The sequence below is a fragment of the Mandrillus leucophaeus genome, unplaced genomic scaffold (assembly GCF_000951045.1).
Source record: "Mandrillus leucophaeus isolate KB7577 unplaced genomic scaffold, Mleu.le_1.0 Scaffold30, whole genome shotgun sequence".
NCBI lineage: Eukaryota > Metazoa > Chordata > Mammalia > Primates > Cercopithecidae > Mandrillus > Mandrillus leucophaeus.
This window is the reverse complement of record NW_012103143.1, coordinates 1,824,305-1,836,240: the sequence shown is the minus strand read 5'-3', so window position 1 is coordinate 1,836,240 and position 11,936 is coordinate 1,824,305. Positions and strand designations below refer to the sequence as shown.

The window sequence follows — 11,936 nt, the reverse complement described above, 5'->3', positions numbered from 1 at the left end:
ATGGAGGCTGGCGGAGCAAGGCAGGTGGGGGTCTGGGCCCAGCTGGCCAAGTGGCCGCGGGCTGGCAGAAGGCGTGGCAACCCGGACCCACGCTGTCCTGAGGGGCGCTGCCAGAGGGGATGCCTTCGGTGATTGCAGGTCCCCAGGAGGCCTGCCTGCCGGCTTCTGCTCGGTGGCGCCCAGAGCCAGGCTGCTCCCTCCACGCCGCTCCCTGTCATGTCCCCAGGCCTCCTGCAGATGCAGCTGATCCTGCACTACGACGAGACCTACCGCGAGGTGAAATATGGCAACATGGGACTGCCCGACATCGACAGCAAGATGCTGATGGGCATCAACGTGACGCCCATCGCCGCCCTGCTCTACACACCAGTGCTCATCAGGTGGGCGTGGCTGGTCCCGTGGGATGCTGCGGTACTCCCATCTCGGCGGGGTGTAGAGGCCGACGGGCTAGGAGGCGTTCATCTGTCGGGTGTTTGTGGTGGGAGAGAGCAAGGGAGAGGCTTCTTCTACCCGGAAGCCTGAGAGTGAAGGGGGTGAAACTCGGATTTGGCGAAGGAAAGAGGAACTTTGCCTCAGGGCACATTTGGTTTCCAGCAACAGATTCCCACGGGCTGAGCTCCCTCCCAGCTTGCCTGGGTCTCATGGGACATCCTCCTCTCCAGGCCTCCTGGGAGGCCTCCCAGAGCCACCGTGGCCTTCTGGGTTGGGGCTGTGGAGTTAGGGGTTTCTGGTTGGTCAGCAAAGTCCGGCACCCATGCCTGGCCCAGTCGCTGTGACTGGTGCTGAGGGGTGTTTCTCACAGACACGCATGGTGGGGCAGGTGCCCCGGGAACTCTGCCCCAGATCTGAGCCCTGGAGGTATGTGGCTCAGCCTCCCCATCACCGGTCCACAGCGCCCTCCCTGATGGGACCTGGAGACCAGTGGACAAATTGTGTGAATTTGAGTTCCCTCATTTTAAACAAACAAAAAAACAAAAAAACTCCATTTAAACAAAAATTTGAAAATTTAAAACATCTCCAGTTGCACAAGCAGGATTAGAATAACTGAAATCATAAAAAAGAACCCCCGCCTAAGCCCTCCAGGAAATCGGCTATCCATGCTGTCCCACCACCATGCGTGGATTATATTCACATCCTTGTCCCCAGAGCGCATGTGTGTGGACACGCCCGTGTGTGTGTGTGTATGTCTGTGTATGCAAGCGAGCCATGTTTGCTTTCGCTTGCTTACTTTTTTTTTTTTTTTTTTTCAGACTCTTGCCCTGTCACCCAGACTGCAGTGCAGTGGAATAATCTCGGCTCACTGCAACCGCCGCCTCCCAGGCTCAAGCGATTCTCCTACCTCAGTGCCCTGAGTAGCTGGGATTACAGGCGCCTGCCACCCAGCTAATTTTTATACTTTTGGTAGAGACGGGGTTTCACTATATTGGCCAGGCTGGTCTTGAACTCCTGACCTCAAATGATCCGCCTGCCTTGGCCTCCCAAAGTGCTGGGATTACAGGCATGAGCCACGGTGCCCAGCGCTTGCTTCCTTCTTTTCACTGAGCATATCTCAGCCTACTCTACAGCCTTCACAGTTACGACTTTGCAAGATGGTAGCATCTTCTGCAGATATGGAAGCACTGAGTTGTTTCCTTGTTTGTTTTTTTTAATTAATGTGTTTATTTATTATTATTATTATTATTATTGAGACAGAGTCTCACTCTGTCACCCAGGTTAGAGTGCAGTGGCACAAACACAGCTCGCTGCCTCCTCAACCCCCACACACTGGGCTCAAGCAATCCTCCCGCCTCAGCCTCCCGAGTAGCTGGGCCGGCAGGAGCACCTGGCTCACACCTGGCTGAGTTTTATAGTGTTTGTAGCGATGGGGAGTTGCTATGTTGCTCAGGCCGGTCTCAAATTCACCCGCCTCAGCCCCACAAAGTGTTGGGATTACAGGTGTGAGCCACCACATCCAGCAGTCCCCCAATTTTTTAAACAATTATTTTTCCTAGGATACATTTTCAACAATGTCTTTACTAGGTCAAAGCCATACGAAAGGCTTTATGGTTTTTGGAAACTATCACTTCTACTAGTAGCAGTGAACTCTCGTCTCTTGTGTGCTGGGCACTTTATTTATTTATTTATTTATTTTTATTTTTACTTTTTTTTTGGAAACGGAGTCTCGCTCTGTCACCCAGGCTGGAGTGCAATGGCACAATCTCGGCCCACTGCAACCTCCGCCTCCCAGGTTCAAGCGATTTTCCTGCCTCAGCCTCCTGAGCAGCTGGGATTACAGGCGCCCATCACCACGCCCGGCTAATGTTTTGTATTTTTAGTAGAGACGGGGTTCCACCATGTTGGCCAGGCTGGTCTCAAACTCCTGACCTCGTGATTCACCCATCTCGGCCTCCCAAAGTGCTGGGATTACAGGCAAGAGCCACCATGCCTGGCCGTGCTGGGCACTTTATAAGTGCAGTTTCATTCCCAAGAATTTGAGGAAGCTGCTCTAATCTTAGACATGAAGAAACTATGGTGTTGAACAACTTGCCCAGGTCCCACAGGCAGTAACTGGCAGACTGAAGGCTTGAACCCTGGCAGAAGGACAAATTCACATGTTCACCCCCTGCCAAAACTACCAGGCTGCTTTCCCAAAGGGTTATGCCGTGTGCACGACCTCTGGCTATATGTGCCACTTTTTTTTTGAGATGCACTCTTGCTGTTGCCCAGGCTGGAGTGCAGTGGCGCGATCTCAGCTCACTGCAACCTCTGCCTCCTGGGTTCAAGCAATTCTCCAGCCTCAGCCTCCTGAGTAGCTGGGATTACAGGTGTGTACCACCACGCCCGGCGAATTATGTATTTTTAGTAGAGATGGGGTTTCACCATGTTGGGCCAGTCTGGTCTCAAACTTCTGACCTCAGGTGATCCGCTCACTTCCACCTCCCAAAGTGCTGGGATTACAGACGTGAGCCACCATGCCCAGCCTATATGTGCCACTTTTAAACCACATCCTCACCAGTGGTGAATGCACATTTTTACTGGCATTTTTACTTAAGGAGCGTAAATACAGAAAACCTGAAGATACCAGTAGTAGTTTCTGGCCTGATCAGCTTCCATGGCCTGATTGGGCCCTCAGCCTGTCACTCACCAAGCCCCTTCTGTTGTCACTGTGTGACCTTTTCCCAGACCCAGAGAGGAGGAAACTTCCTGACTGACCACCACGGTTCTTAAGAGCAACGGACTAGAGGCAGGGGCACCAGGACTCCGGCTCTGCTGCTCCCAGCAGTGGGGCCTCTTCCTCTTTCTTCTCCCAGCCTGAATCAAGCCCCTGGGAGGCGTCCCTGGGCCCTACAGACACAGTGCATGAGCTTGGGAGGAGAAGGGGGAATGGGAGAGTCAGAGAGCCCAGAACACGCATGAGGTCTGGTTACACCCATGGGCCACTCTCCATCCTCACAGTGGCGGTGAGAGGCCTGTGGTTTGGGCTCTGTGCCATATGACAGCTGGGAAAACTGAGGCACAGTAGCTTGCCTGAGGCCACTCAGCAGGTCTGTATATCTGAGATTCCATCTCAGGGCCCTCGACTCTCTCTACCTCACACAGCCCTGTCAGCTGGGACCTGCAGTTTTGGCCCCATTTGGCTTCAGGCCGCGGTGGTCCAGCAGGCCCGTGGTGCCAGCATGCCTCCCATTGTCCGCAGGTTTTTCGGAACCAAGTGGATGATGTTCCTGGCTGTGGGCATCTACGCCCTCTTTGTCTCCACCAACTACTGGGAGCGCTACTACACGCTTGTGCCCTCCGCTGTGGCCCTGGGCATGGCCATCGTGCCTCTTTGGGCTTCCATGGGCAACTACATCACCAGGTGAGCCTGGTGGGCAGCAGAACAGGAGGCTGGAGACCTGGTCAAGCCTCCACTTTATTGCCAACTTTGGCTCAGGGATCATGGTCCAGCCCCTTCCACCCTCTGGGCCTCAGCTTCCCCACACCAGGGCTGGTCTGCCCCTAGCTCTGGGTGCAGGACACACAGGAGTGGCACAGGTCGGGCAGGGGAGAGCCTTCTCTCCTTTGTGGTCCAGGATGGCACAGAAGTACCATGAGTACTCCCACTACAAGGAGCAAGATGGGCAGGGGCTGAAGCAGCGGCCTCCACGGGGCTCCCATGCGCCCTATCTCCTGGTCTTCCAAGCCATCTTCTACAGCTTCTTCCATGTGAGTGCCACGTGGGTCATTGTTGGGTGGCAAGGGCAGACCCCCGCATTGAAGCCCATCCACAGTCTCAACCCTCTAGTCCCGTTTTCCTTTCTTTTATTATTGTTATTTTTAAGAGGCCTGGTCTCACTACGTTGCCCAGCTGGCTTTGAACTCCTGGGCTCCATTGATCCTCCCACCTTGGCCTCCCAAGCAGCCGGGACTACGTGCGCACACCACTGCATCTGCCCCAACTTCATTTCTTTTTCTTTCTTTCTTTTTTGGTGGGGGTGGGGGGCAGGGTCTGGCTCTGTTGCCCAGGCTGGAATGCAGTAGTGCAGTCACGGCTCATTGCAACCTTGAACTCCTGGGCTCAAGTGATGCTCCTACCTCAGCGGTCTGAGTAGCTGGCATCACATGCGTGTGCTACCACACCCGGCTAATTTTTTTATTTTTTGTAGAGATAGGGTCTTTCTATGTTGCCCAGGCTGCCCATCTGCCTTTCTTGAGCACACTCCAGCTTGCTCATCCATACAGACTTCATCTGCCCCTGTCCACAGTGCTGGCCAGGAGGAGGTCTTCCTCACTGCGCGGCCCTGTAACCACGCTACTCCCAGAACTGGGAAGCCCCCTGTCCCCAAAAGGCTGTGCCTGGACGTGACTGTGACCCCTACCTGGCTCTATACCTGAGTCTGGTCCCAACTGCCCTTGTGTCTGCAGCTGAGCTTCGCCTGCGCCCAGCTGCCCATGATTTACTTTCTGAACCACTACCTGTATGACCTGAACCACACGCTGTACAACGTGCAGAGCTGCGGTTAGTCCTTATGGGGGTTGGGGAGGAGTCCCCAAAGCCTGCTTACTTTCCCAGCAGACACTGGTCCCTCACTCACAGGATTCAGGGCTGGCAGCCCAGTGCCCCACGGCTCTGGTGGGCAAGACACAGGGCCCTGTAGGAGTAAGTAGTTAGGACATCTGACCCAGCCAGGAGAGTGGGCGGGCAGGGAAGACTGCCTGGAGGAGGCACCATCTGGGCTGAGGCTGCCAGTGGGATCTTTCTTGGGGCCAGGCAAAGAGTCAGAGCTCAATCAGTGCAGGGGGTGTGTATGGAAATGTGAGGTTGACTGAGCCTTGGGGCAATAGGGTGGGAAGCAGGGGAAAGATGCCCCTTTCACGGGGCACACCCAGCCCCAGTGGCCCAAACCTCCAAACCGCTCTCCGAAGGAACCCTGCCCTTGCTCTCACTCTCCCGCACCTCCGCGGCTGGTGTGGCTCCACCCAGGTGGCTGGGTTGACTCTATGCCCTACTCTTCACTCACGGTGCTCCCACCCCCACCCTTCCCAGGCACCAACAGCCACGGGATCCTCAGCGGCTTCAACAAGACGGTTCTGCGGACGCTCCCTCGGAGCGGAAACCTCATTGTGGTGGAGAGCGTGCTCATGGCAGTGGCCTTCCTGGCCATGCTGCTGGTGCGGCCTGGGATGGGGGCAGGACAGTCTGTGAAGCAGAGTGTGGGTCTGGGGACCGAGTCTGCGAGAAAGGGTCTGGATCAGATGGAGTGGCCAGGGTCGGGTTGTGGCCTGGAGGGGGAGCCGTAGGCCTGGGAGCGTGATCTGAGTTGGGGAGTTAGGGCCGAGTGCTGCTGCGGGCATGAGGCTCGGAGGCGGGGCTGAGGCCTGTGGTCCGAGGCAGGGGTGGGAATCCAGAGGCCAGGGGCTGGGAGTGTGGTGGCCTGGCTTTGTGCTGAGAGGCGGGGCCTTGAGCTGGGATGAGGCAAGACCTGGACCTGTGGGTGTGTCTCAGGTTCGGGGCCCTGGGCTGGGAGGCGGGGCCGAGAGCTGGGGCAAGGCCTGATTTGTGGTGCATCTGAAGGGCGGGGCTGAAGCCTGGAGGCCGGGCCTGGGCCTGGCTGGCTGCCCCTCAAGTCATGGGTTCACAGGTGCTGGGTTTGTGCGGAGCCGCTTACCGGCCCACAGAGGAGATCGATCTGCGCAGCGTGGGCTGGGGCAACATCTTCCAGCTGCCCTTCAAGCACGTGCGTGACTACCGCCTGCGCCATCTCGTGCCTTTCTTTATATACAGCGGTTTCGAGGTGCTCTTTGCCTGCACTGGTATCGCCTTGGTAAGTACAGCCTGCATAGGATTGCCCGATAAAAGACAAGATAACCAGGTAAATTTGAATTCAAGTAAACAACGGATAATTTTAAATTACATGTGTAAGTGTGTACATGTCTATCCCAAATATTCCCCTCCTGCTTTCTCTTCCCTCTCTTACCCCCATCCCGTCTTTACCTTGGGCAAGTTATTTTAGCTTCTCTGAGTTGAAATGGGACAGCACCCACAAAGCGTTTGGTTCCTTGCGGAGTACAGCCCATGCTGTCTGGGGACACTCCAGGCATTTTCACACTTGCCCTCAGAACCTTCCCCTGAGCCTTGGAGCGAGGTCAGGCCGTCCAGGGAGGGCAGGGCGTGGCCTAAGGAACACTTCTTGTGGGGAGGTCTGGGCTGTTCTGGACTCCAGTGCGCACCCCTTGTCCCCCCCAGGGCTATGGCGTGTGCTCGGTGGGGCTGGAGCGGCTGGCTTACCTCCTCGTGGCTTACAGCCTGGGCGCCTCAGCTGCCTCACTCCTGGGCCTGCTGGGGCTGTGGCTGCCACGCCCGGTGCCCCTGGTGGCTGGAGCAGGGGTGCACCTGCTGCTCACCTTCGTCCTTTTTTTCTGGGCTCCTGTGCCTCGGGTCCTGCAACACAGCTGGATCCTCTATGTGGCAGCCGCCCTTTGGGGTGTGGGCAGCGCCCTGAACAAGACTGGACTCAGCAGTGAGTATAACTGTAGGCACTGGGAGTGGGGGAGGTGGGGCGGGGCAGGGGACTTGATGGTTATCGCTGGGCGGTTGGCTGGACATAGACATCCCAGGGACAGATATGGGGTCCCATGGTCACATAGGGTCCTGTGGACATGGCAGAGGTAGGTGGGGCTTCCTGTGGACACTCCAGGGGTGGAAGGGAAGTCTCATGGACACAGTGGGGACAGATGGGTAGGGCCTGGAGACAGGTGTGGGAGTTCCATGCCATGAACATTCTGTTAATACCCCAGGGCGGGCACAGGGCCCCATCAACACTGGAGGGTCAGTGTGAAATCTCGTGGCTACACAGGGTAGGTGTGGGGCTGTGGACACCCCTTAGGGACAGTGTGAAAAACACATCAGGGATTCTCCCTTTTCATACCAGGGGACAGGGCCTACCTTGGCATAGTTTTCGTGACACTTGGAGCAGATGTTTTGGTCTCTGCCTCAGGCAGCGTGTGGTAGGAGCAAGTGGCCTTGTGTACACCAGGGCATAGATGCAGACATGGGCCTTTGTATGGAGAGGAGCAGGCCTGCAGCTCCAACCCAGTCTGCTCAGTACCAGAGTCCAGCCCCCAGGTCTGGGCTGCTGGGGAACAGGGCCCTGTTTGCAGAAGGCAGCGGGTAGGCCCAAGTTCAGCTCCAGGATGTTCCCTGCCCACAGATGGGCACATGCAGTGACACAGCTAGCACACACGGGCATGGTCCTGCAGGGCATCCATGTCAGCATCTGTTCTGATGGGCTGAAGCTGTGAACAGTTTTGAACGTATGGCAGAGGTCATGCCTGCTGCTGGCAGGGCAGGGGCTTGCTCGGTGTCTCTGTCTGTAGTAGGGGCTGGAGCCCCACACTGCACCACAGTCTCTTGGCCGTTTTGCCCACGGATAGCCAATTCTGGGCAGAGTACTGCCTGGGTATCTCGGACCTATGTTGTTCCCTGTCTGGTCCTGGCATCCCCTCTGCCCAGCTCCACATTCCGTCTCCTCCTTGTGAACCATGGGGGCTCTGTGTCTCTTCATAGCAGCCCTGTGGGGGTAAAGTCACCCTGCAGGGCCCCAAGACAGGAGTGTTCATGTCCTGAGTGCCTGGCGAAGGTGTTAATAGTGGCCCCTACAATTTGGCAGGTGCCATGCCCACTTTCTTACTTTAGAACTTCAGAACACAGCACACAATAGGCATAAGCTCATCTCACCACTGGGAAAAGCGGCTCTGGGGAGTTAAGTACCCAAATCACCCACAGAGCCGACATTGCAGTCCTGAGAACGAGTACGCGTCTCCTGACTCCCGATTCATTACTCTTTTTGCCCACCCTGGGAGGACTCGTTGGAAAGGAAGCCCCCTCTCCATGCTTAGCTTCAGGTTTGATTTGCAGAGTTAGCAGCTGCAAACAGTTCGATCTCCCTAGCCCCAGCTGAGGAGGAGAAACAGCGCCTGCACGCTTGGCACTGCACACCTGGGGTTGGGGACAGGACATGACTAAGCACAGAGCTTTCTTCTTTTGAGGCCACGCATGTGGTGCAGAGCGGAACCACCTGCATCCACACAGCCCAGCGCACCTGCTCCTATTTCTGCTTTAGCGTGTGAGTGGTGTGGTGACTAGGGTCTCCACCAGGGGGCAGGCCAGGACCGGCTTACAGCACTTTCTAGGCGCTCTCCGGTCCTGGGCTGGGACTCACACAGGGCTTAGTAAAGTTCATAGGTGGTAGCTCGGCAGCTCCAGGCCCCAGGTGACACCTCTCCCCTGCCTGCCCTGTACCGCCTGCCTGCAGCACTCCTGGGAATCTTGTACGAAGACAAGGAGAGACAGGACTTTATCTTCACCATCTACCACTGGTGGCAGGCTGTGGCCATCTTCACCGTGTACCTGGGCTCGAGCCTGCCCATGAAGGTGAGGCTGGGCAGGGTTGGGGGCCCCATGCCCAATGACGGGTACTTCCTTAGCCCCTGCCCTGGCTTCACAGTTTCCTAAATGCCACCCCTTCCCAAGCCAGTCTCTGGGCCAAGGCCCCATTCCTGCAGCCCACTGGGTGGCCCTCAACTCAGCACCCCACTTACTGGCCCACCTCCAGCCAGTCTGTTTGCCCATCTCTGAGGGTATTTTGTGGGTGCATCACAGCCGTCCTGTGGGCTCTTTGGTACCCTGTTCTGCAGATGTTGGGTCGTCTCCCTTCATGGCCTGAAGCAGGGCAAGGCCCTCATACTCTGCTCCCAAAAGATGGTGGCTCGGTCTAGCAAGTCCCAGTTGCTAAACATTTTTTAAAAATAGAACTAAACATAGCAGGGAATGGGCCGGGCATAGTGGTTCATGCTTGTAATCCCAGCACTTTGAGAAGCCGAGGTGGGCATATCATCTGCGGTCTGGAGTTCGAGACCAGCCTGGGTAACATGATGAAACCCTGCCTCTACTAAAAACACAAAAATTAGCTGGGCATGGTGGCATGTGTCTGTAATCCCAGCTACTCTGGAGGCTGAGGCACGAGAATGGCTTGAACCTGGGAGATGGAGGTTGCGGTGAGCCAAGATCATGCCACTGCACTTCAGCCTGGAGGACAGAGTGAGTCTCTGTCTCAAAAAACAAAAACAAAAACAAAACAAAAACAAAACAGTGAGCAGGCTGGACATGGTGGTTCACACCTGTAATCCCAGCACTTTGGGAGGCTGAGGCAGGAGGACTGCTTGAGGCCAGGAGTTGAAGACCAGCCTGGGCAACATAGGAGACCCTGTCTCTACAAAAAATTTAAAAATTAGCTGGGCGTGGTGGCGCGTGCCTGTAGTTCCAGCTACTTGGGAGACTGAGGTGGGAGGATGGCTTGAGCCTGGAAGGTTGAGGCTGAAGTGAGCCATGATCATGCCACTGCACTCTAGCGGGTGTGGGGCGGGGGAGAAGGAGCGACCCTGTCTCGAAAAAAGAAAATAGCAGGAAGCATGCCTACAGATATGTGTGTATGTACTGAGCTATGATGTAAAATCATTCCTGACTGCGGGTTATAGTCAAAACCCCATGAAAAGCATCACTACAGCCCACGGGCGTGTCAGGGACACAGAATGTTGTAAGCCCTGCGAAGGCAGGGCCTGTGGCCAGCAGTTTGTCAGCACCGGTGCATGCACCCTATGAGGCAAAGGGATTTGCATTCTTCCCTTACAGCGTGGGACACTGAGGTTCCCAGGGGCGTGGCGACAGTAAGGGACAGTGCTGGGATGTCAGCCTGGCCTGCAGGAGGCGGTCCAGGAAGCATGGGTGGAGGGGCTGAAGAAGTTGAGGGCGGCTCCAGGAGGAGGGAAGGGCCTATCTCAGCGAGGGGCATAGGCGGGGAGGTGCGGGGCGAGGCGACCGCGGGTCCCTGGCATCCCTGTCCTTATGCCCAGGCTAAGCTGGCGGTGCTGCTGGTGACGCTGGTGGCGGCCGCGGTCTCCTACCTGCGGATGGAGCAGAAGCTGCGGCGGGGCGTGGCCCCCCGCCAGCCCCGCATCCCGCGGCCCCAGCACAAGGTGCGCGGTTACCGCTATTTGGAGGAGGACAACTCGGACGAGAGCGACGCGGAGGGCGAGCTTGGGGACGGCGCGGAGGAGGAGGCGCCGCCCGCGGGGCCCAGGCCCGGCCCCGAGCTCGCCGGACTTGGCCGCCGGCCCTGCCCCTACGAACAGGCGCAAGGGGGCGACGGGCCCGAGGAGCAGTGAGGGGTCGCCTGGTCCCGGGACTCAGCCTCCCTGCTCGCCGGCCTCAGTTTACCACGTCTCAGGTCGGGGAGACCCCCTCCGAGTCCCGAGCTGTCTTCAAAGGCTCCTGTCTCTCCTCCCCCATATTGGGGACGCCCTTCCCAGAGCCCAGGTCACCTCCGGGCTTCAGCAGCCCCCTCCAAGGCGGGGTGGAGCCTTGGGAACCCCTCAACCAAGAACAGGGGTTCGAAAACACAGCTGAAATCCCGCGGTCCCCTAGCACGCGCCCCAGCCCCGGCGCAGGGTCGGGGTCTTCTTGCGACCCGGCCCCGCTCCAGATCCCCCCAGCTCTTGGCCGCCTGCCCCGACCGCGTGGGAGCGCGCTTTGCATCTCCTATCCCCAGGGTCCGCCGAGAGCCACAATTTTTTACAGAAAATGAGCCATAAAGAGATTTTGTACTGTCCTGACTGGGGAGTCCTAGGCCGCGTGGGACGGAGCGCCCCTGGGGTGCACGCCCGGCTGACCCGGCCTCTGGGCGCCGTGGTGGGAGGCCCTCACCTAGGGGGACCGCTGGGAGTGCGCAGTGCGGAACCCCACTGGGGGCGGGGCAAGGTGTCCGTAGGCCCCGCCCACCAGTTCGTCCTCCCTCCTGAGGCCCTGCCCCTCCCAATATGTGCCTGCCTTTGCCAACCCCAGCCGAGAGAAAGGAGCGGCGGGGCGGCTGGCAGGGACCTCGACGTGTGACGGCGTTGCTGGTCCCCCATGGGTCCAGAGGGCGGGACAGACTCCGGAGGCGCACCCTCCAGGGGCCTGTGTAGTCATCCTCAGCCCTCCAGCGACCACCCTGGTACCCATACCTTTCCGTTATTCGTACAGGATCCACTTCTGAGCCACGGTGGGGTCACCCCGTGCCCAGTAGGGGCCTTGGAAGTGGTGGTTGGAGGCCAGGTACGGTCGGTTACTACCCTTTCCCGGCTACAGCCTTAGCTGCGATGCCCACGAGAAACGGGCTGATTGAGGGCCAGACCCCCTACAAGGTCTGAAGGTGCCATTCCTCCACCCGCTTCTCTTGTGGCCAGAGGAGAGGGACACCCCCGCCGTGAAGAGCTCTGAACGGTTGGGTGAGAACAAGTGGGGGCCATGGGAGGGCCATGGAGCCCCCAGCTGCACCCCAGCAGGCCTGGGGCTGGCCCACACCATTCCTCACTCCCCACAGCCCCTCTACCCCGACTGCGGCCAGTCCCTCGTCCGTGCCTCCAGGCTCCATGCCTGC

General features: G+C 57.9%; 1 protein-coding gene across 1 annotated transcript; it reads left to right on the top strand.

Moving 5' to 3' along the window:
• The first annotated feature begins 1 nt into the window (after position 1).
• On the top strand, positions 2 to 11,130 carry UNC93B1 (unc-93 homolog B1 (C. elegans)). The gene is made up of 9 exons (XM_011987036.1): positions 2 to 380; positions 3,677 to 3,838; positions 4,053 to 4,185; positions 4,885 to 4,978; positions 5,507 to 5,631; positions 6,102 to 6,284; positions 6,707 to 6,980; positions 8,775 to 8,893; positions 10,372 to 11,130. The coding sequence occupies exons 1-9, from the start codon at positions 217 to 219 to the stop codon at positions 10,681 to 10,683; spliced, it is 1,566 nt and encodes a 521-aa protein (XP_011842426.1). The 5' UTR covers positions 2 to 216; the 3' UTR covers positions 10,684 to 11,130.
• Positions 11,131 to 11,936: the final 806 nt, after the last annotated feature.